This window comes from Podarcis raffonei, chromosome 2 (assembly GCF_027172205.1).
Source record: "Podarcis raffonei isolate rPodRaf1 chromosome 2, rPodRaf1.pri, whole genome shotgun sequence".
In the NCBI taxonomy this organism is placed as follows: Eukaryota; Metazoa; Chordata; class Lepidosauria; order Squamata; family Lacertidae; genus Podarcis; species Podarcis raffonei.
The window spans coordinates 29,913,886-29,937,966 of NC_070603.1; the positions used below are offsets into that span (position 1 = coordinate 29,913,886).

General features: G+C 42.0%; 1 protein-coding gene across 4 annotated transcripts in view; it reads right to left on the reverse strand.

Annotated features, from left to right (window-relative positions):
• Positions 1-24,081, reverse strand: part of RPTOR (regulatory associated protein of MTOR complex 1) — a 308,928-nt gene that overhangs the window by 19,347 nt on the left and 265,500 nt on the right. For 2 of the 4 annotated variants that reach the window (XM_053375517.1, XM_053375519.1), the window contains 6 exons: positions 22,296-22,401; positions 19,001-19,115; positions 18,538-18,662; positions 15,585-15,689; positions 9,284-9,331; positions 1,028-1,134 (listed from right to left, as the gene is read on the reverse strand). In XM_053375517.1, the coding sequence (XP_053231492.1) occupies positions 1,028-1,134; positions 9,284-9,331; positions 15,585-15,689; positions 18,538-18,662; positions 19,001-19,115; positions 22,296-22,401 (606 nt within the window). The remainder of the gene's footprint in view (positions 1-1,027; positions 1,135-9,283; positions 9,332-15,584; positions 15,690-18,537; positions 18,663-19,000; positions 19,116-22,295; positions 22,402-24,081) is intronic. The other 2 variants (XM_053375518.1, XM_053375520.1) reach the window with 1 other exon arrangement.

Below are 24,081 nucleotides of genomic sequence, written 5' to 3' on the forward strand. Positions count from 1 at the left end.
TTATCTGTCATGTGCACAGTGATGTTTTTTTGCTAGAAAAAAAACACAGAATGTGCACATATATGTAAGAGAAAATGCAATTTTGCATTGTGCCTGTGTAAATGAGTAATGTTAAATTCCTTGATCACATAATGCATGATCTGTAGTTTGAGGGCTGATTGACTTTCTTGAGCTATGTATTCTGCATGTATTTCCTTCAGTACTCTAAAAGGGATTCGCTTTAGATTGTCCTTGGAACTAGTTTCAGTGTTCCTCATATGTGAATGTCAGATGGCCTTAAAGGTAAAGTTAAAGGGACCCCTGACCGTTAGGTCCTGTCACGAACGACTCTGGGGTTGTGGCGCTCATCTCACTTTACTGGCCAAGGGAGCCGGTGTACAGCTTCCAGGTCATGTGGCCAGCATGACTAAGCCGCTTCTGGCAAACCAGAGCAGCACACGGAAACGCCGTTTACCTTCCTGCTGGAGCGGTACCTATTTATCTACTTGCACTTTGATGTGCTTTCAAACTGCTAGGTTGGCAGGAGCAGGGGCCGAGCCATGGGAGCTCACCCCGTTGTGGGCATTCTAACCGCCGACCTTCTGATCCGCAAGCCCTAGGCTCTGTGGTTTAGACCACAGCGCCACCAGCATCCTTTCAGATGGCCTTAGGAAAACAGATTTGTCCCCATGGTCCAGATGTTCACAGGAAATGATGTTTCAAGGCTTAGGCTGAAAGTGCTTGAGGTGTACCAAGCATTTCATCTTTGCAAGGTATCTGGTACTTCAGCATGCTTTGTAAACAAAATGTATCACAGGTACACAGGCATGATTCACCCCATTTGTAAGTAACCCTGGTCCCACATTCCACCCCACATAAACTTTTTGACATCCATGGAGAAGCATTTCCACAGACACCTTCTGTATTGAGTTCAGGAATTATCTCATTAACAAGTAGCCTTTTGAGTGGCGAAATTAGCAGCACAAGACATTTCTCTGTTTCGGATTGCTTAAATACCAGATCCATAAGCAATATATATTGTGCTTACCTGAACTTTCATTTCTCGGTCTGTATCCCAGATTCTTATAATCCGTACATCTCCAGAAGTCATGAGAAGACCAGTTTCCTGTTCCCAGTCCACCACCATCCCTGCTCCTGAGGAAAGAAAAAGGTGTGCCATACAAATTTATATCTTGGTACATGTGGACAGACGAAATAAGTCAGAACATTGTGAGAATGAAATCTTCTGGTCAAGCAGAGCAATCCAACACAATGAGTGCACTGTGCATCAATGTTAGAATGTGGTAGGTACTGTGGACTTTGGGAAGTGGCAGGTTTTGAGAAAAAAATATAGCAGGGTGCAGGGTGGTGGTGGTGGCAGCCTTCAACAGTGGTTTCTAGCTGGTTTCATTTGAAATGTTTTATTCACAGGAGTCACAAACTGCTTGTATGATACACAAAAGTGAGGGGAAAGTGTTTTAGTAATTATCTGTCCCCCTGTTTTTGTACCCAGGGAAGAAAAAGACCATTCCTCTCCAATATAGCCATAAGGTTTTTGTTTTGCTTTGCTTTTTTAACATAGAGATAAGTAGTAAATTGCATTAGGCATGGAAATACTCAAATGAATTTGTTGCTGTGATACGACCTTCTCTTGTTTCTAATCAACAAAATCCAATGCAACATGTGTTTTTTCTCTGGTTTCTGCACCTGGGCTGCTTTATAAGGAGGTTGGGCTGCAATGACAAATGACTCTGAAACAATTTAGGATTCATAGGAGTCTCTTCCTTAACCCAACAAGGCAGCATTTGATTCTTCCTGCCAACCTCACTATGACTTCCACCAGGGCCTTTTATAGGATAACAAAACAGAACCCAAATAACGACTAATGCACCAATCTTCTGAAAGGGAAGTACTATGAAAAGTACCCAGCCCCACAAAAAGACCAGATATCTAGTCAAAAGATAAAAGCAAACTCTTGCATTTTTTAATCTTTTAACAGCAAAAACATGTAGCACTCCCTTAGATACTAACTGCCACCGTAAGGGCAGTAGCACCATAAAGCAGGGGGACATTTATTCTTAATTTAATGCATTTCTATAATGCTTTGTACTGAGTAAGTTTTTGAAGCGGGGTACAGCAAAATAATAAAATCATATAATAAAAACAATTAGCTTTATCCAACCAAGGTCTATATACAACTCTATATAAACAGCAAATGGTATTGAAAGTCAATGAGAGATCATGCAGAAGTTGCAGGGTCGTACATCCCATGCCCCTCTCCTGATAAAGATCCATCAGGGCAACCAAGGAAGATTCAGTCCCCATAACAGGCCTGAGTCCAGACTGGAACGTGTCTAGAGATAATCAGTATCCTCCAAGAGTGCCTGCAGCTGGGACATCAAGACATCATAACAGCAGCACAAACATTCTCCTAGTGCTATAAACACAAGCACCTATTAAGGGTCTTGTAAGACAAAAAAAAAGGGAAGCTACTTCTCTTGCCCGCCTTGGATCATCACCTGCTAGAGGTGCTGTTGCTGCACATCACATTGCAGATCCTGATTTAATCAGGGGGTTGGATTACATGACCCCCAGTTCCTTTCCAACTCTATGATATAGGGAATGATCAAGGTATATGCTCTGAAAGCATCTTCCTAATTATCATTGTCTTCATTCCCTTCATCCAGTGGCCATGCCCAGGCCCACTTTAATGTTTCTTGTGGCCTGCTGGAATTGACGGCTGCCAAAACACCTGTGCAAGTATGGAACTTGGGGGCTGCCCTTGGGCCCTTTGTTTGCTCTTACTGCAAGCAATAGGGCGCAGGGTGGGAGGGAGAGAATGGCAGCAAAACGGACAGTGCATATTTTTATCTGGACATACAAACTTATTGTTTCTTCAGCTTCCTTGGCAACTTGGAGGGGTGCTACAGATTCAGAGCAAGCAAAAAAGGCAGCAGTTTAGATTATAAGCACCTCTAAAGCATTTTGCGTTTGTCATCCTGTTTATGGTCCGTATGACAAGATAAACCCAGCAGGCTTGAGATGGATGATGCCTTTTCATCTTAAGCAGGCAGCACTCTAGGAAGAGATGCTTAAGCTGCCAGTTTCTCAGTCATTCATACTTACATTTTAGCACAAGAATCTTAACACTGTTTCAGCAGCAACATAATCTGCAGACCACACATACACAATATGTGGGTTTTTCTCCTTGCTTGTATGGCATGGCACCTTTGTTTACTTAGTGTCTGGAGGAAGTTGTCAGGTAGATGAGTCTGACTTTAGACTAGATGGACCGGTGGGTAATCACAATGTCCTGGGGGAAACTAAGCTGCCTATGATTGATGCTTTTATAGTTTTTTGGATCAACTACTGTAATGTCTCTTTGTGGGGCTCCATGGAGGTATGGAGCTATTCTGCTCTCACATCTTCCCAGAAGCAAAGTAAAACAAAGTGTTCAACATTTAACTGCCTTGTGAACAGAATGCTAAATAAAGGAGGTAGGATTTAAATTCCTGGCTCTGCCATGGTCTGACTGACCTTGAGTAAGACATCTGTTCTTGCCCAAGTCTCACTTCTTACAACTGTGAAATGGGGTTAATAAAGTACCTTAATTCTCTCTCCTTTGTGGGAAGGGAAGCACAAAAATAATGTTCATCATACATCACTTAAAAGGAGTTGGCTCTCTTGAAGGTTTAACTGCATGGAATGAACAAGACTCTACTCTTTAGTGGACGATATACAGATTTCTTCCTGAAGACTCATGAAAAATGTAAGCCTCTGCAAACATGGGTGAGAAGGAATCCCTTCTTTATGCTGCTCTATAAAACTGGAAGCAGTCACTGACTGAGCAATGGGGATTCTGCTGAATCTTTAACAGTTAATGACAAATATTGCTTCTCAATATGCTTATTTGCCTTTTGCTTCCTTCCTCAGTCACTTGTGTTTTTTGAGAACTGCCTTCCTCTGTAAGTAGTGTGCTCTGGATTCTCAGCTGCTTTCTGTTTCCTAATCTTGACAACTTCCTTGGCAACTATGCTCAAGAGGAAGTGACCTGGCCTGTTCCTACATAGTTCCTGGCAAACGAAGCCGTCAGTGATAACAACCATTTTACAATATAAGGAAGCAGGGGAACCCTTTTTGGCCCTTGATAGAATATAGAATACGCTCTTCCTCCATGTAGTGACATGGAGGTTTATGTAGCTCTTGCCACCAGAGGGTGCCCATGTGCTGAGAACTAGGATGGCACAGCCTCCCTCCACTCTCAAAGGATTGCAGCAGACAAGCGGAATCTGAGATGTTTAAAATGTGTTTTTAAACCCATTCATGAGACATGAAAAGCAAAAAAAGATCTATGGAGACAGCCGCCCTTTGCATTAAATCTAACTCATTCATAAGTGCATAAACATATAGAATGCTATGAAATGCTAATAGAAAATGCTACATGATGATGAGCAAAGTAGCTTGTGTGCATTACCCACTTCAGGGCAAACTAATGTTTATTAAAGTAGGCCTGAGGTTTCTGGTGGTTTTCAAAGAGGGAACTATCATAACATTATTGACTCATGTTTACATCTCAAGTTCCTTGCGTCTTGAGGATCAGAGGCTCGTTGACGACTCTTGATTTCATTTTAATTAAAAAAAGAAAACCAAGCTTTCCATGGGATTGGGGGATGTGGGGCACAGAGTCAAGAAGATAGATCTTTTGGAGCCTTTCCAAACAATGTTCTTGCAAACAATAAAACCTGTGTGCAATTAGTTGTTTCTTATTTGTTCCAGGAGTCCAAATGCCTGTTTGCAAAACAGTGCTCTCTGTTGCAAGTATATTGCATTTTTTCAGCACTCAAATAGCAGTATTTGTTCATGTGAAAATGCATCCATAGTTGTGAGCACAGTGCGAAGTGTGGTAGCATAAGCGTCACAGCCACCGACTGAAGAGGACTAGAAAAACCAATAGAAATTATTGCTCTTTCACTTCCTTATACGCTAAATGTTTCTCTGCTGTACAACTCAAATGCACAAACACCATCCCTTCCTCTTCTCAGCAATGTCCTCCCATGTTGTGAACTGTCTTTATATATGTATATATCTCCTGATTTTACACACACAGCAGCACAACACCACACAACATAAACCAACCTTTGAAACTGGTTGTTTAAGATCTTTGTCAGAAGCCTCTCTCTGGATACCCCTATATTTGAAGGTGATGAGGGTGCCTACTGGCAATAGGGCTCTCTCAGCAGCGATGCTTCAGTTGTTTTTCTCCCCTTATCCATTCATGTGATGCTAGATTTGATGGTCTTTACTCAGCATCTTTTTGCTTTCCAGTTTGTTTTGTGTTACAGCTGGTTTAACATCTATCTGCTGATGACGTTTGATTGCATTTGTTACCATTATAATATTTGTTGTGGTTTCTGATTATGATGTTGTGAAGCTCCCCCCAGATCCAACGATCCCCTCCGTGACATTCCCACAAGGCTCATGATGCAAGGTACTGCTCGGGTACTAGAGAGCTTGCTGCTATGTGCTCATGAGGAAATCTGTAATGGAGCCTACTGCCACAATTTGTTCCCAAAGAGGCAAGGTTCACGACAGCTGATATACTCTCACAGACAAGGCGTAAATGAACTTCCATCTTATTTCCACAAGGCATTACAGTGGTACCTCAGGTTACATACGCTTCAGGTTACAGACTCCGCTAACCCAGAAATATTACCTCGGGTTAAGAACTTTGCTTCAGGATGAGAACAGAAATCGTGCAGTGGCGGTGCAGCGGCAGCAGGAGGCCCTATTAGCTAAAGTGGTGCTTCAGGTTAAGAACAGTTTCAGGTTAAGGACAGACCTCCAGAACGAATGAAGTTCTTAACCCGAGGTACCACTGTACGTGAAGTTGAGTGCATAAGACACATGGCAGAAAGCTAATTTTAAATATAATTCCTCTTGGCTTCTTCACGCAAGGACTAGCAGTTCTGCGTGATATGAAAGGGCATATTTAAAAACATGTCAGCCACTGGAACTTTCCATAGCTACTTCTTGTAGGATTCCCCCAAAGTCAGAGATGCATCTCAGTGGAATAGTTCCCTGCATACGTTTCAGCAAAGAACCCTGGCATCAGAAACAGCTGCATTCCAAATACATTCTATTTAAATCATGTTTCCACCCCCATCCCCTCTCCCAAAATCACTGCTGTATCACAGTCTTTGTCTAACTGGCATTTTGATTAGTTCAGAAATGTGTGCACAGGCCACAACACAACAGTATCCAAGAAAAGGAAAGCTGATCTTCTATACACCGCCCCCCCTCCTGGCTGATAAATGAGCCATGTCCCTGTTTTAATTTCCAGGCAGCAGTGGGGAGGCTGCATTACCTCATTATTCATTAATTCCTGAAAATGCCCCTTCAAGTGACACTCCTGTGCCAAGCATCACCCAAATGACAAAAGAAGACTCTCTAGAACACCGGGAGCCTTAATTTACCAAGTGAAAAGTGCCTCAAAATAGAGCTGCCGCTCCCCTAATTACTTTATTTTCATAAAAGACCTGACCTCTCTCAAGGCATCATGCTCTGTCTCTGACTACAGAGGCACAACATAAGTTAATCCCACAGACCAATCAATGCTGGGATTCACCTACTGCCTTTTTAAAAATAATAACACATCACCTCCTCATGAGACTCCTTCTGTCTCATCCATATCATGGTGGATAATGAATGCACTTGGATGCTGGTTCTGATACAGCACAAATGTGGCATGACATGCAGTTCTCCTAGACGTTTTCCGCCCCACAAAGCAGGGTTACTAAGGTCTATCCTAGATGGAGCTTTAACACTGCCTTTTAAGTTCAAAATGTCACCCTTACAAAAACAAAACTCCTTATTGTGTTCCTTACTTAGTAGTATTCCTGTTCTCTGCCCTGCTTCTCTCCTTGCCTCCCCCCCAAACTTCATCCCTCCAGCTTTCTCATCCCTTACTCTTAAAAAAAAAAAGAGTACAAGACCCGATAACTTTTATGAGCTCCTGGGCTGGGGGAAGCTCCTAATCCAGCCCCAGGCCTTGCTTGGAGCTTCTTTGATTTGAACATTTATTTAATTATAAATTGGATTTTTAAGCACTGCTTACTTTAAGTGTCAGTTTGAAGGGAATAAGACCCTCAGACTTGACCGGGGAAATCTGTCATTAATGTCTTTTGTGGCTTTTGTTTTGCTAATCAGCAGCCTCATGGGACTGTTTTGAAGTATGTGGAAGTGGTGCTCAGGGAGATTTGTAATTCTTTCCTTCCATACCCTACCCCTAAAGCAAACTCCCCCTTCCCTACATAAAGTCTGCTATGACTGGGGTGGAGAAGACAGACGGGGACAGCAGCTCTCCCCCTAAGCTAATAGTAATAGGAGAAGAATTACACTGGAGAAAAAGCCATGGGATAGTGTTTAATAAATCTCTTTCTCCTGGAGTACTACTTCCCCACTCTTCAAAGCAGCCCCATGGGACCGCTAATTAGCAAATAAACTACAAAAGATCCTAATCACAGTTCTTCCTGGTCAGCTCTGGTTTGGACCTTAGAATGTATTAATTTCCCAGAAGCAATTGATGCAGTGGTATTTCCCTGATAAATTTCTAGGGTTGTGGGACGCAGGGGTGGGAGGTCTGGAGACACTTTCTGTTAGTTGTGAGACTGAGGCAAGTTGGAGGATAGCCTAAAAGGATCCAACAACTGTCCAGGACACATTTACCACATTTGCTAAACTCCTTCAAATATCAGTACAACAACAAAAAGCAAACCCATTTACAGACAGCCCTGCATTGCCTTTAGCCATCATCCAGCGAGTGAGGAGAAATGAGGCTGGACCACATGGTTATGCTATTGTGATAGATACTATTGGTTGGCAATCTCATATCCCCAAATGGACCTTTTCTCACTTTTTTGTTACATTTGACATAGAATAATGAATCGGAGACAAGTTTAGTCACATTTATCAGATGGGATGGCAGTGTCTTTGCACTTTATAATATGGAGCAAATATTTCTGCGCTTTTTGCAGTCATTTTGCCACTCTGAAACTCTCCAACTCCTCACAGAAAGAAATGTGTTCTCAAAGACCTCAACAGGTGTGCCAGGCTGGCTCTGAAGCGGAGCTATCTATCCGTGTGCTCCTGACAGATTGTTGCTTCCAAAGCATCATCAGTATTGATTCTCTATGGTGGTTGCAACAAGCTGGTCTGGTGCTCAACCTATCAAAAGGAAACCCCTTCAGCCTCCACCCTTCCTAATTTTAGCTTTGTCAGCTTGCCAGCAAGTTTCTACAAAAGATGGGATGCTCATAGTAATCCGTTGTATTTGCATGTTCTTCTCCACTGCTTCCCAATAACCAGAGAAAGTTTAAAGGCCCCAACCTAAGAGAAGCCTGAATCACAGAACACACAGCCACCTTTGTTCTGATAATCACTGCAGACACATTCCAGCCCTTATCAACTAGTGAATATTAATAATTCATAGAGCGCCTAAGAAGATTACATCAGCTTTCTGACACATACCACACATACCATGTCCTGTTGTGCCAGCCATCTGTTACTATCTCAAAAGCTGAAGCAACAGAGAAGGATTTCAAGTCCCATCCCTCCACAGGTTTTTTTCCCCCCAGTCTCAGTCTAAAGAGCTAAATACATGCTTTACTGTAGGTTGGAAATGTTCAAAACCTTTTCCAGACAATTAATTGCCAAAGGCGGAAACCAACTTTGCAGATAGAAACAAGGTCACACCTGCCATTTACTTCCACTCAGCATCCCATAATTACAAATCAAAGAAACGTAGCAGTCAACAAAGACAGAGGCATTTTACGAAGAGATGCTCAAACATTCCAGACAATCTCTTGAACTGTATAAGAGTAATGGTGGTGGCCGAGAAGCTGCTGTACCCTGAGCATGGCTGGCCTGCTGCGATCCTTCTATAAAGTGATCACACAACAATATTGCCTCTGCATATCTTGAAAACACTTTCGATTCCCACATTTTGTGATCAGGCTCCCGAAGCGAAGGAAAATGCATGAATCTCCTCCCTTTGCCTTTCTTCCACGTGGACACTTGAGGCCCATCTTGAGAGAATATCAGATGTAGAAGCCCACACTGCATAGTACAGACAAGCAATACAAAGCAAGGAATGGGAAGGCCAGGAGAAGCTAAGCTGCCTTCCAAGAATTAACAGGACCCAGGAGATGTTAGAAGGAATGCCATTTTAAAAACAACAACAACACATATGATTAGAAGGACCACCCCTCCCGCGCTGAATGTAGGTAAGAGGAAAGAGAGCACTCACCTCCCTGTTTACTTCTGTCAAGATAGATTGAAACCCTTCGGGCCAGACCTGTGAGAAGACAGGGATTAAGGGGTTGATGCTAAGGGTAAGTTGGTCAGCCAAAGCAAAACAAATCTTAAAAAAAGGATTAGGAAAAGCAACCCAAAAGGAACAGAAAAGAACACAGTTAGAGAGAAGCAGTAGCGGCAGAGAGGCCTCCATTCAGGGAAGGAAGGAAGGAAGGAAGACGAGTAGGTTGATCACAGCAGCCATCCTAGGAAGCCATTAGCCATGAGGAGGAAAGCAAGACCGGTTTTCTTTTGCTCATGTGCTCAAATCCCACTCAGAAGGGCCCTGCTATACTCTACCTAGAATGAAAGGCACCTTGCTGTTAGCGGAGGAGAAATGAAAGCTGCGCTCCAAATGACCCCTCACCAAAGAAAAACCCACAAAGAAACCCAACACCCTGTGAGGGGAGAGGTGAATCCAAACAGCCAAGCAATGTGCTGCTCAGGCCTCACTGAGCCACCAGCTCAGCTGTGAAGCAATACAGTAGGCAGCAACAAAGCACACTTCAATGATTTGCTAATGAGCACTCATTCAGAGAGGAAGGACAATTTACAGAGGACTCTGCTCAAACAACTGTTTAAGTGGGGGAAATTAGCAGTACAAGGGGATTCATTTGAAGTCATCAGAAAGAAGGCTGGATAATGAGAGGAGCTGCAGGGTGGCAGCAGCAGCTCAGTTGTTAAGGACAGGGCAGCTCAGGCACATGCTGAGCCTAGCTGCCCTTGGTTTGCCCAAGGAACTCTAGAAAAAGAACCTGCTTGACCTTTTCCAGGGCAGGACTTGCATAGGCCACTCTCAAACACCATGGGCTCACCTTTAAAACAAGCCCCAAAACTGGGAGGAAGTAAAGCAGTGGTGATGGATGCCCACAAAGAGGTCAGAGATGCACCAGTTGGAGGTGACAGGCCATTCTCTCCATTGTAAGGCATCACTTGTTCTGTACGGTAGTCTGAGAGCACCAGCCAGAGTCCTTTATTTTTTTACATTTATATGCCACCTTTTTTCTCCTTGGCTAGATGGACTGCCTATCTGACCTCAGGGAAAGATGTTCCTTATGCTGTTGCTTTTCCTTTCTCTTCAGTGTGGTGTAGTGGTTAAGAGCGGTAGTCTCGTAATCTGGTGAACCGGGTTTGCGTCTCCGCTCCTCCACATGCAGCTGCTGGGTGACACTTCTCTGAAGTATCTCAGCCTCACTCACCTCACAGAGTGTTTGTTGTGGGGGAGGAAGGGAAAAGGAGGTTGTTAGCCGCTTTGAGACTCCTTAGGGTAGTGATAAAGCGGGATATCAAATCCAAAACTCTCTTCTTCTCTCTTCCTAATTCTAACTGATAATACACAGGATGTGGTTATGCTGATGTGAACTACCATGTCCTTCCCCTACCAGTCTACAGTCTGACCTAGGAGCCTGTATTATGCTTTCTGTTAAACCACTCATCTTAAACATCCTCTTTGTAAAAAAGAAAAGAAAAAGGTCACTCTGCCTATTCCATGTGAAACCTCGCATGCAATCTACACAAACCAGGACCTTTTGAAATAGTGTCTGAAACCACAAAACGGACACCTGTGGGAGTAGCCACCTCTCAGGAATCACCTTGAGACTGTAACCTACTGAAGCACTAACTTGCACAAGGCTTGCCCTGCTTTTATATCTTTCACATTTCCCCATGTCACCCTTCTCACTGGTTCAACTGCAAACAAAACCATCTAAAAGAGAACCACCCCACACACACACACAAAGAAAATCCTGGAGAATAAAGGGACTTGCTTAGTACCAGTCCATCTCTTGTTATGAGGAACAGACGAAGTCAGAATGACAGATCTGCTTGGCCAAAACAGCCAAGTGCTGAATTTATTCGGATGTTCATTTCAGCAACTTCCCCCACCTCCTTCGGAGTGGTACAATATGAACTGTGCCTGCACTATTTCTGGTGGTGCCTGGGTGCTTTCATTAAAATGGTCATTATATCAACACCAATTCAGCACCAACCTGGAGCTGACTCATAATAATGTGCATAGATTCTGTGGTTCCCTCCACCCCCTGCCTGATTCTCTAGTGCTCACACAGCTGTTCTAATCTTCACATGATCCAAAATATTACGACTTTGCATAATGTGAAATTTGCTCCTGTCTTTCTTAGACCTAATCCTTTTAACTTTTAGATGGACAATGAATGTATTTGGTAGATTTGAGCCAGGAAAGGGCATAACCAATGCTAAGAAAAAAACCTGTTTGCTGTTGCAGTACGTAGTCAGTACAGAGCTGAAGCCTTTGGGTTTCCTATATATAGGCACATGAATGTTTTGCTGGAGAATTACACACACTTTTATAAGATTCCTTTCCTTCCATCCCTCTTAATCCACTCCAGCCTGTTCTTCACAAATGAGAAAGCTTGCACAAAGAGGTCAGGTCCTCCCACTCCTTTAAGTGTGTCCTCTGCTCCTGCTGTTCATTCAATCCCCTTGTGAGGTCAGTGACCCATTTTTCATCAAGATGATTACATCACCAACTGAGGATTAGAAGATGGAGGAGAAAGATGGAGGAAAAACAACCAACAGCAGAGGATGCTAAAATTCAGGTATCATTCCACTAGCATGTAAAAAGAGGAAGGAAGAGGAAGCACCATACAGAAAATCGAGGCCACAAGCACAATGGTCTCAGAGAGACAGGAGTCAGATTACAGCCCTGTGCCAAACTGCACCAGCAGTCTCCACAGCAAAGGCCAGCACTTCTAACAACAATCTCATTTCTACAGAGGACTCATTTAATTCACCCTGCACCTTTGCACAGAGTGAATTTAACTAACCCTCTCATTCCCACAGCAATATGCATAGGTAGTAACAAAATCAAGGACCGAAAGAGAAATTTAATAGTTCTGTAAAGGAAGCACAATCACTCTCCCTTAGTGCTGTTTCTTATTCACCGAAACGGTGAGGAAATTACTGGGAGAAAATCCAAGCCATAGTGGAAATCAGAAACAACAGTCACAAGGGACCTGGGCAACTCTTCTCTACAGAAATCATTTGCTCATGCTATAGAAAAGTGTGAAAAGGGGATGACCAGGAACAGCTGATCTTTACTATCAAAAAACAAACCATTGTCCATTACCCAGACTAGGCTGCATCTGTAAATCAATGCTTCATGGGTATATTTTTTATGTCAACATATTGGTTGGCTCTGCTTTCATTACTCTTACACGTTTTATTTTTTTATGATGCCTGAATGTTATTTAAAAGCAGTTGTTACATGGGCAGGTTTTTCTTGTCTTCTCATCTTTTGAACTGCAGCCACAGACAACAGCAGTGGCAGACACTTCAAAGGAAGAGCCAAGGATACAATTGGATTTGACTGCACACACCAGCCTCTGCTGGAGTCCAAGGGTTAAGGCAACATTTGCTTGTACACATTTTATTGAACTGAATCAATGAAATGCCACTTCTCTTCAGCCTCAAACTTTTTTTTTTGTAGTGACTCAAAACAATAAAAATGAATTATTTTAAGAGAAGAGATGATAGCTAAACAGAGTATATTTTTAGCCAAAAACGGTAACTCTCATTCAGAATTTATAACAAAGGGCTTATAGGCTATTAACATCAGAACTGAGGATATCAGAGTACAGAAATACATATCAAGTTGTGTTCATGTGATAGCAGGTTCTCGCCTTATCTTAAAGCTTTTAAAGCAGGATTAGGGAACCTGTGACCCTGCAAACGTTGATACACTACAACTCCCATCATCCCTGAACCATTGGTCATGGTGGCAGGGGCTAATGGGAGTTGAAGTTCAACATTAACTGGAAGGCCACAAGTTCGTCACCTACTTTAAAGGAATTACACTAAGGTTACCAGATTTTTTTCAATGAATCTGGGGACACCTTTCAACTTCAATGGATTTTGTATGGGGACTGATTTGTAAATCCAGGGACTGTCCCCGGGAAACGGGGACGTCTGGTAACCTAAAATTACATGGGTTAGAAAACTACATTTCCAGTTTAACTTACTGATTGTTGAGAGAAGCAATGCATTGGCTATCAGACTATGAGTGTCTTAGACGAATATTTTCAAAATTTAGTTATGAACTTTGCTTGTCTATTTTTGTGAAGCAAAATGTAACACAGGATTTATCCCACTTTCTTTGGACTTCAAAGCCAGCTCTCAAATATTATTGCCAGCGTTGGACGCAGTATCATTAATATCAGCCTCCAGCAAACTAGTGCCCTCTACATGTTTTGCACTACAGTTCCAATCACCCCTAAGCCTTGGCCACACTGATTGGGGATGATGGGGTTGGCTGCTTTATACGTATTCAATTTAAATTAGCCTTTTTGCTTAGTGCATTTGTACTTGAACTATTTGCTAATGTAACTGTGTGTGTGTGACACAAACCTTACAAGTATGCTAAAGTTAAGATAATTTCTTTCTAGATTTTCTGATTGCAAATTCTGGATAAATTCATTGGTTTCGGTGGGGATAAGTAATAAAAATAACAGAAAAATGGGAGAAGAGCGTGTAGTGGAGCATAAGGAAGTCTAACAAAGTTCTAATTTCTCCTACGATGACTAATTCAGTGCTTGTTTTGATACACACACACACACCACGCTAATATTTTTGGTGTGCCTACTTTGCAGGTGCCCCAAGCAGCACATATTAAGTCTACCTACTGGGTAATCCAGCACTGGCTATGCTGATTCTCAAATATGTGCTTTCAAGATGCTTTAGGGTGACGTGTGCTTAATGAACATCAAGTAAGCTTTAAAGCTTGGTAAAGGGACTGTGAAGACAAGACCTGGAGAGATCAACAAGATTTGACTTTGGTACTCTACTCTCCACCCAAAGCAGCAGAGGGAATTCAAGAACCGCAAGATAAGCATCTTTTAGCTGCTTCCCCATTGCTCTTATTGACAATATTCCTGTAAATGGCAGGATTTCACTCACAGCAATGTTTATAGCAGACATCTAACTTCCCATACTTTATGATCGGTTCTGTGCACATGTAATGGCACGCTACAGAAGCTCGGGTTTGCAGCAGCTGCACCTCAAATTTCAGGCTACCTGGCCCAAAAGGAAGAGGAACAGAATCACTGTAATATTCTTTCCATGGAAAGAACCAGAGAAAGGTCTGTCAAAGTTTTAAGATCTGAGTGAGGCATCGTCTGTGAATTCCAATGAATAGCTAGAAGGCACATTATACAGGAAAAGCAGGGCAATGTGAGGGAGGAAGAGGACATTAAAGGAAAACATGTAGGCAGCGCTACTGAAATGTAAAACCCTTAATGTTCAAAGGGCAGAGATTTTTATTTTGACGTGTCAAACCACTATCACTTACTGGCTATGCCAGCACAAATATTTTAAAGGGAATGCAAAGTGCTGGTTTAGCAACAGGAAGTTTTCGAATAAGCGGTTGTCAGGCTTCAGTGCTGAGATGCACAGGTTCAGAAATGAGAACTGTCAGAGCATTAATGACTCCTCGTGTCTTGGAAGCAGAGCAAGTATCCTTCATTATCACATCCGGCATAGTGGGTTTTTTTGGTCACCTAACACTGCACCTCAGTCTCTCAGCCGGGCTTGTTAAGTGATGGGTTTCTTGTTGACACCTAACCCTGCCTGGATTCTCAACATGTTCGGGACACTCAAATCTACCTGCACTACCATCTTGTAAATGTGACGTTTCACTTGACCTTCCATCCTCCCTCCACAATGAACAGCAGGAAATACTGCAAGCGGTGTGCCCAAGTCAAGGCAGGCTGAGCAAGGCAATATGGGAAGCATGCAGAGCTGGGGCAAAAGGGAACAAGCAAACAAACAAAAAAAAGGATAGTGGCAAGAGGTGAGTTTTTGGGGTAAAACCCCAAAGTGAGAGGAGAAAACCAGCTGCAATAATGAGTCCAAGGAAGGGCAGTGCTTAGAAAAGCCTCACACAATTCTCTATCTAGAAGCAAAAAAGTTAGATCTGACCTCCAGTGATGAAACTCCAGCGCAGTCCAGGAAGAGAACTCACCTGTACTCCTCTGTTCAGCACTATGAAAAAGATTGCATCTATTCCCCATCTGGCATCTCTGCTTAATCTTTCATTTATTATTTGTTTTTAAAGTATTGCAGGGCAGAAATTTCTCACCAGCTCCATCAAGACCAAAACATTGTTAACAAGGTATTACTGTAGACAGTGAAGACCACTCCATGTTACCTAACCCTGTTCCAAATGATGGCAAACTACTTTTGCCCCTTCAAATCCAGATAGAATGCTAGGTCATACCTACCGCGTGTTGTTGGTAGCATGTCTGACAAGCCCTGCCAGGCCGTTACCATCTCTGGATTCTTCTCCAGGTCAGCAAAGTTTTTCCATACCCTTATAGCACCATCATCTTGAAGGAATGACAGAAAGAAAATTATAAGGGAATTCAGCCCAGAAGGGTAAGCTGGGCTTACCCAGTGCCATAAGTTAATCACCATTACTGATTTGGCTCCAGCAGAAAATTCATGCCGCTTCAGACAGATTCCACTAAACCATGGTTCTCCAAACAGGAAGCAGGCATCCTTATGGAGAGATCAATTGTTACTATGGAAAGCTTGATCTGACACTTTCTAATCATATTGTTGAGTCTGTTTGCCTCTTAAGTAAGGGAGTAATATGCCAAGCTCCACTATCCTCTGCCACATTCAGAGTCACAGGCAGCAACTTAGCTTGACAGCAATATAGATTATGTATTTCCAGACGGCCTTACTGGTAATTAAGTCAGCCATTTTGGAAGGAATTTTGCTTCCTGCGGTCCTAGTATTATCCCAATTTTGATTTTGAATTAGACGATCACTGGGTACTCTATGCTGTCCATGAATGTAACAGTTCTGCAGCATCCACACAAAACTGCTCTCATCAAAATGCCACCCCACATTTCCCCACATTTAATCTGGATTTACCTGTTCTGTGAAAATTCTGATAAGTTAAAAAAAGGAGGGGGAAAACAATCAATCTGGATTAAATGGGGAAAAATAATATGGGGTTGCATTTTGATGAGAATGAGACTGTATGTGCCCTGCAGGAGCAACACAGAGTTTCCAATAACTGCAATGTGGAAACACCCACTGAGAGTTATATTACAAGAAGAGATGGGGACTGGATCTCCCATTGGTGTAACAGTACCCACTAAAGGCAGGGGGAAAGGATCTAGGTTGCGTTGCAGCATTAAGGTAGGTAGGTTAAAGTTTTATCCATGAAACACTTTCCTAAGAAAGATTCTCCCAAACCATTATTTGCCCTATGGGCAAAACATATAGGTACCATACAGGAAGCTCCTTTTGATTTTAAATTAGAGGCACACATTATGACAAAACTGGATAACATGTAATATAAAGATTGTGTTGGCTTTCTATTTTATTCATTTCCTTGAAGTGTTCTTTTAGTGTCTTTTCCCCCTGAAAATGAGCAAGGATCTTATGAATGATTCTAGCCTGGCATGGCAATCTTTAAGACCAGTCTGCTTGCAGCACCTTATTTCTCCAAACCTTCATCTTATTTGTTACTCCCTCTTGTCATTCAGCAAACATTTTCCCCCACTGTTTATGGGAGTAATGCTTTAGCTGTATCATAGTCCGTTGGCCCAATTTTCCTTATTAAGTCAAACACTACAGCAATAAAAAAAATCCAGCTGTTTAAGGAAACAGGGAAAACAGCACTTTATGCTGCTGCTGCTGCTACAACAGTATATAGCAGCACATGTTTTATTAGTTTATATACTTGAGACTAGACAGGAACATTGAAGATGCTCTAATCTAAAAATAGTACAGTGCTCACTCCTCACCATCCCCATATCTATCTGTAGAGGGACTACTGAAATGGAGGTATTATAGCAAAACATTTCAGCTTCCACTTTCTTCACCAGCTCTCATATAAATCAAGGGTGCTATAGTCAAGGTGGTAAGACGACTACAGCACCCTTTGACTGACACGAGAGTCAAAGGGAGCCACAGAAGGCAGAAGCCAAAACATTTTGCCTTAATATATCTGTTTCAGTAGTCACTGTAATAAATAAATGGGATTAACTGTATCCTTCCAAGCAAATTTGTCTGAAGTGCTGTTTGATGCTTTTTTGTGGTGTTGTTTTTTAAGTCTCTGTCTCTCTAAATTGGTGATAGCAGCAGTATTCAAACATGGTTAATGAAAATAGACTCAGTAGTTTAGCTTCTTCCTGCTTGTTATGGACAAAGCTTTATTCATTAACTGTATCATAAACTTAGATAGGTCTGGAATAAATACAGATTATTATCTTTAAAGATTTTGTGATTACCTTGGCTATAGACTCAAAGCAAGAAGGCTAAAACTGAAAACAATTATAGTATGTACAATAATTTCCAAATGAATTTCACATACCAAACCCTCAAATGTATTGTTTGGGGGGGGGGAGAGAATCAGGCCACACTTTGCTGAGGTGGATGTTTCCCTGAATGGATGCACAGTTTTTCATTTGCCTATGTGGTACACGTATGATTCCCACTGCAGTTCATGGGAGCCTGGAGTCTTGCTTATGCACTCAACATTAGTGTTGTTCACTAGCACAATAATGATATGCTTAGGAAAAATATGCTGGGCAATAGACTGCACAAAATAATGCTGCTTTTGGAAGGGATTGTCACATAGCACAATATTCCTGAAGACACACCCTGCAAGAATAATGGTCTCTGGAGAAGATTACTTTATCTGTTAACCCGGCCTGAAGTCCTATGGAGCAGAGGATTACTCTGGAGTTGTGACGGCCAAAGAAAGTGCACAGGGGTTAAAACTGATGGCTAGGATTCCTGACGTCAGGATGAGAAAAACTGGTATGAGGGAACAGGCCAGTGCTAGACTGTCCTGATTCCCAAAGCATTTTCTGAACTTGGGGTGAAATGAAGGTGAGGGCAACAGACATGGTGAGAGACAGCTCACAGGAAGATTCTCAAACAGAGAAGCTCCAGTGTGCTTGAAGAGTTTTGTGAGTGACTCAATAAGTTTGTTGGCAGGATGCGCTGAAGACAGTGCAAAATAAAAGGCTACGGAAGTTTTCACTCTTGGTTCAAAAAAATACAACCTTTATTAAAAGGTGGGTCCCTTTACTAAAACAGATGAATAAAATAAGGAAGCATGTATAACAATACACCTCTGTGTGACTGAAATGCAAGATGAGGTCCATAGACAGGGCAGCCCTCCCTTAAAAAAAAATATGAGGCCATACCCACCTGTAGCAGTCAGGAGCAGAGAACAGTCTTGTCCATTCAGATATTCCATGGCGGTGATCCTTGTGTAGCGTGGGTTCCCATTGTGAAAATAGTCCAGCTTTTCTCCCTTTTCCCAATCCCAAAAACTGGGAAAGGCAGGGGGGAGAAAACAAATAGGTAAGTTGGATTCAGGTTCCAAGTGGATTTAAGGTCCCAGGATAAAAAAAAAAGTTATTCTATACACTGGCTCCAAATCAAATGTATTCCTCCAGCCCACCCACCCCCTTTAGAGTATTTAACAACTTTTGATTAATGTCTCTTCATTACACCTCCGGCTTCCGCAGAGAAAGTAATAAGGCTGAAATTCTATTAGCAGGGTCTGTAACAAATCCAGGCACAACAAGACGACTGCATGTATAAGGCTTTTGCTTAGCAGCAAGAACAGGGCACCAGCTCAAGGGTGTTTAAAATGCCAGTGCCTTACCAGATGCTGTCCTTGTCAGCCACCGCTATACATGGGGTAAATGGGTGAAACTTGACCACTGACGGCATGCCAGGGTTCCTGTTCAGGAAGATTTGATCATCTAGTCGTGAAATACCTAGGGGGAAAAGGAAGAGAAAAACAACATGAATAATTGTATCAGGACCTTTCACAATGCCAAACATCCTGAGCCCTAAGACTAGCAGGGAATGTCCTATCAGTGGGACTGCCAATATATGCTGCCTGATTGGCATTAACTCACGAGAAGGCCTTCTCCTGCTAGTGGTTTTCTCTTTGTGGAATGCCTTCCCTCGGGAGGAGAATCTCCCTCCCTCATTAGTAACTTTTCAGCAGGGACTCAAAAACACTCCTGTTTACCCAAGTACCTGATTGCTGAAAGACTGTTCATGGAAACTTTGAAATTATTAAGCTGTGAGGATATGTGATTGTTTTATGTTTTAAAATATTTTAAATTGCTTAAATATGTTTTATTTTTATTGTATTGTTCTAGCACTTTGGTGTGTTTTTTGTTTGCTCTGGGTTCCTTTGGGAGGAAGAGCGGGGTAGAAATGTAATAAATATTCATAATCATAAAAAATAAATTCTGATACGCAAGACTACATTGAATGTACATAATTTAGTATTCTACAAAGGAGGTTCTTGAAATATGCTATGCCTAGTCTCCTCAAATTAAAGGAGGGAACCCACCCTGTTTCTGTCCAGGCTATCTTTATTTGTCCTCGGTCCACACAGAAAATGAAAACATCACTCAGCAAGTGCCCAACTGTTGTATTTGATTCCCTCCTGCATTACATGTCTATTTTCTGTGTGAGAGCACAGGGGAAGACTGCCAAGTTGTCTTCACTGTTTGATAGCCTCTCCTGACATTGCCTTGCATTCCTGACAAATTGGAGATCTCGCAAATCTTTTCAGATTTTGATAGCAGCGCTCTAAGGAGGTTAAGACGAGAACAGATTGGATTAAGCAGGCAAAATGTTTGTGCCTTGTTAAATACTTATTGCACTATGCCAATAAAGGCTGAATGGGCAGGTGAAAAAAGAGATACCTTTACAATATAATGCTCAACTACGATAAGAGCCGAAGTTTCATACTTAAATAGGGCTCAAAGCCCCCAAATATTAATGGCAAGTTCACACAAGAACATCATTTTCTGGAGTTCCGGTGTAAAGCAAATCTGAATATATTCTTGTGACAAAATGTTTTTTGCAGGTAAGTGGAGGCAGATTTCCAAAATGGACAGGACCAAAAAAATCCTCCAGTGTTTCCGCCACTGCTAAGAGTATGCAAAATAAAATTCTGAAACTGGCATCCTTAACTGTTTGCAGAGTTGTATGCATTGTTCCTTTAAAATAAAAATGTAAGGCTCTCTTCTCTGCTGACTCAAGCCTACTAGGTCTCAAAGGACTGAGCTATATGTGAGAGACAGACCATCTCTCTCAACAGATTAATATTTCACACTAATCTTTCCCCAGCTGACATCTGTAGACGGAAAGTCCCCCCAAATTTTCTCATCCCTGGTGAGAGCAATCTTGAGTCATGCTGAAAATGGCAGTATAGGTGAACAGCACAAATTTGCTCTTATTCACTGGCCAACCAAGCTGCAGAAAGAGTAGAAATGTCAATTCTAACCACAGCTATGCAAAATTAAGGGGCCACTTCAGCAAGATACAGGGAATTCAAATATCCTCTGTCATTAAACAATAAAGCCGACAGCCTGACTGCTGCCTCGTAAATGAATAAAGAGTTATAAATAAGCAAGATGCGCTTTCAGTACAGCACTGAATATATATGCTGATGAAACGTGAGTCCAATGTATATGAAGGGAAAGAAGCTGTAAGTGTAAAAGAGGCCACACATAAAAAAGCATTGCAGAAACATGACAGGATATGAATAAACAATCATTTATGGGGCCCCATAAAACCGAAGGATACTGAAACCCTTTAGGTGCCTTGTGAATGTGAAGGGGATACAGCAGACTCTTGCAGATCACAAGCTAATTTGCTGGAAACCCCAGCAGTATTAGGCACCTATCAAACTCTGACTCTGCTCTTTGGAGAAGGTGAAAATGCTGGCATTTCGCCTGCAACACCATCTCTTGTAAACAAGCTGCCACATCCATCTAAACTCTACCGGATGGAAGAAAAGCCTAGCTATGTTCAGCAGCATATGTTCAACATCTTTGAGCAATTCGTTTTATCTCGAATATTTTGCTTTTGGTGGGGCATGCCATTTCTGACTGTCCAAAAGCTCTGCTGCTAGCATTCAGTGTTAGCAAGCTTCCTTGGTATGTTTCACATATGCACCCCCCACCCACCCCCAGAATCCCACCTTTAGACAGCAGCAATAGAATTACATGTGCAGATTTACTTACATTTACGCACAGATCTTAACATGGGGATAAGGATTACTGAGCACGCACACACAATCAAAATATGCACATGCTTCGGATGTCAGTGGGGAATAGCTCAGCTACAGCATGCACATTTCCTGGGTTAGGGAGAATTAGCTAATTAATTCTAACCACTACTAAACTAACGCACCCACGCAACATACGTGCGAAAAGGAGCATGTACACAGGACGCAAGAGGAGATGGGGTTGGAGGGCAAGTGTCCTGCTGCTGAGAGAGACACATTAGTCTTCTCCCTCTGTGTCTGTCTGTAACTCTCTCTCGGCTCACATTAAAAACCAGACCTCAGTGATGCAAAGTGGAATGAATGTAGTGAAAAGCTGACTTAGGCAAGGACTGAAATACCTGTTTAAAACACAGGCACACAAGGATAGGAAGAAGGGGCTACAATTTGTAGGGAAAGAACTTGCCACCCCAGGAAAACAATATAACTGGAGCACACTGAAACTCCTGGGTTAGTCAGGAAACAGTCAGGAGCAGAGAACAGCCTTGTTCATTCAGATATTCCATGGCAGTGATCCTTGTGTAGCTCCTAAATTCCTGGGTTAGGAAACGGTGGGACAACCACAAATCATATTGGCAATATGTGTCTCCCAGACTCTTGTAACTAGCAGCCTGCTGACTCCACATGCATGTGCTTTACCCAAGGAGAAAAAGGCTGTCCAACTCTCAAAAGCAAACAACCCCATTACAACAAAACAAGTTGAAGTTGTGAGCAGAAGCTCACGCTAAAGAGGTCAACACTGGCCAAACAAATGGTTTATGAACAGTGTTCTTGTTCATGGCCTCATGTAAAGAGTGGATAAGCATTCTCCTTGGTGCTGGGATATGTATAAAGTGGGGTGGGTAAGGGAGAAAAAATTGACCACCTTTTTGGATGATTTTCTGTGCTTGCTTTCGGACTCTGGCATTGCGCAGAAACCGCCACTCCCTTTCTTTGCGGACCTGGCTCTCCAAATCATGTTCTTCTGGAATCTGCCAATAAATAATAATTTAAAAAATGAATACAACAGGATAATGGTAAAGAAAGGCTTCTTGCAATTCCAAATGCCTGCTAATTTCAACCAGAACAGGGACCCTTCAGCCCATGCAATCTGACCAAAACCAGCAAGGGGCAGATGAGGTTTTTCTGTTCTTATACACTTCATTACCTTCTGAACTGCACATCATCCACCACTGGGCCCCAGGGCTGTCAAGTGATCAAAGCGTCAGTTGTTTCTTTTAACCAATTAAAATAAATATGATAAAATGTCTACACAGGCAATATTTTCAAGAAATCTAATGCAGATAATTTTTCACTGACAAACGACAGGGAATTCAACTGGAATGCACTGCTTGAATGCAGATGTATACATAGATCAATTGCAAAAATGATATTGGCACTGAAATCCTCTCACTCGGGACATTTATTTTAAAATGCACATTTTAAGCCTATGGCTGATAAACCGTATCCGTTATTTGACAAATATTCCAAAACCTATTCTTTACTCACTCTTTTGAAAAGGTCTATTTGTTTTTGTCTTGTCTCATTCAGGCTAGAAGTTCTCACAGAAAGCAAATGAATATCCCATTTTCTTAAACAGCGACGTAAATTTATGAAGCTCATATAAATGGCTTGTCACAGCAGATATATTTGAATCTTGTGGCTGCTGTTACGAACCCGCAAGCTCATTCCTAGTACAGGACCATTTTTACACTTGTCTCCAAGGCTTTCTTCTGTTTAGATGGAAGGAGTGCAACTTCTGCATAATTTCTTATGAATAAAAGGCTCCATAAAGTATGTGGCAGGGAAGTGTAAACACAGAAGGTATAATTCAAAATTGGAGACAACATGTGGAGATCCTGTACTTCTTCCTGTCGAGGGCCTGAGCAGCTAGGGGATCGTAAAGATTCTGCCCCGTTATTTAAGGAAGCAAGCACACTCAATTGCAAGAAGTGGATGCTCATATTTTGGGAATGGCTGCTGAAAACAATTAGGCAGAAGTGTAACGGCATGAAAACATACATATTAAATGTCAAACGTGAGTTGGCTTTCTGTGCAGAGAAAGGTGTACTTTGGATTTTCAGAGCCAGGCCTGCAGTTTTCAAACCAAGCACTCACTCAGCTCAGGTGTTTTGCTTTCATGACGACATCCTTTGAAATTATTATTCATGCCATGATGAAGATTCTGCTGATATAAAACAGTGCTGCTAATCAGTTGGTACTGTAGCCTGAGAGACCAGGCATTGGTTACCACTGAGAAAACAGGCGTGGTAGCCGTTAAATTTGTTCTAGACCAATAGGAAGAACATTTCTTCTAGATTGGTTATCAGAGCCTCCCAGTTCACAACAGAAAGAAAGACATATCAATAAAGACTGAAAGGGCACACTTAGTTCCTATCAGTCCAGAAAAAAAGTATGCCAAATCATATTGCCATGCAAAAACAATTCGCAGCAGCCCATCCTCTGGAAACAAATCATAACAAGATTACAAAGCTAGACAGCATTTATTTTATTATTTAAAAAATAATAATTCTCCCTCACTCTCCCCAGTAGTTTTCTTTGGCAACAATCCAAGGTTTGTTAGATGGAACATGAGAAATGAACAGCAATGTACAGCAATAAGCAAACCCAAGATAAAATACATTTAAGTATATTCAAGTGGAGAGAGATAC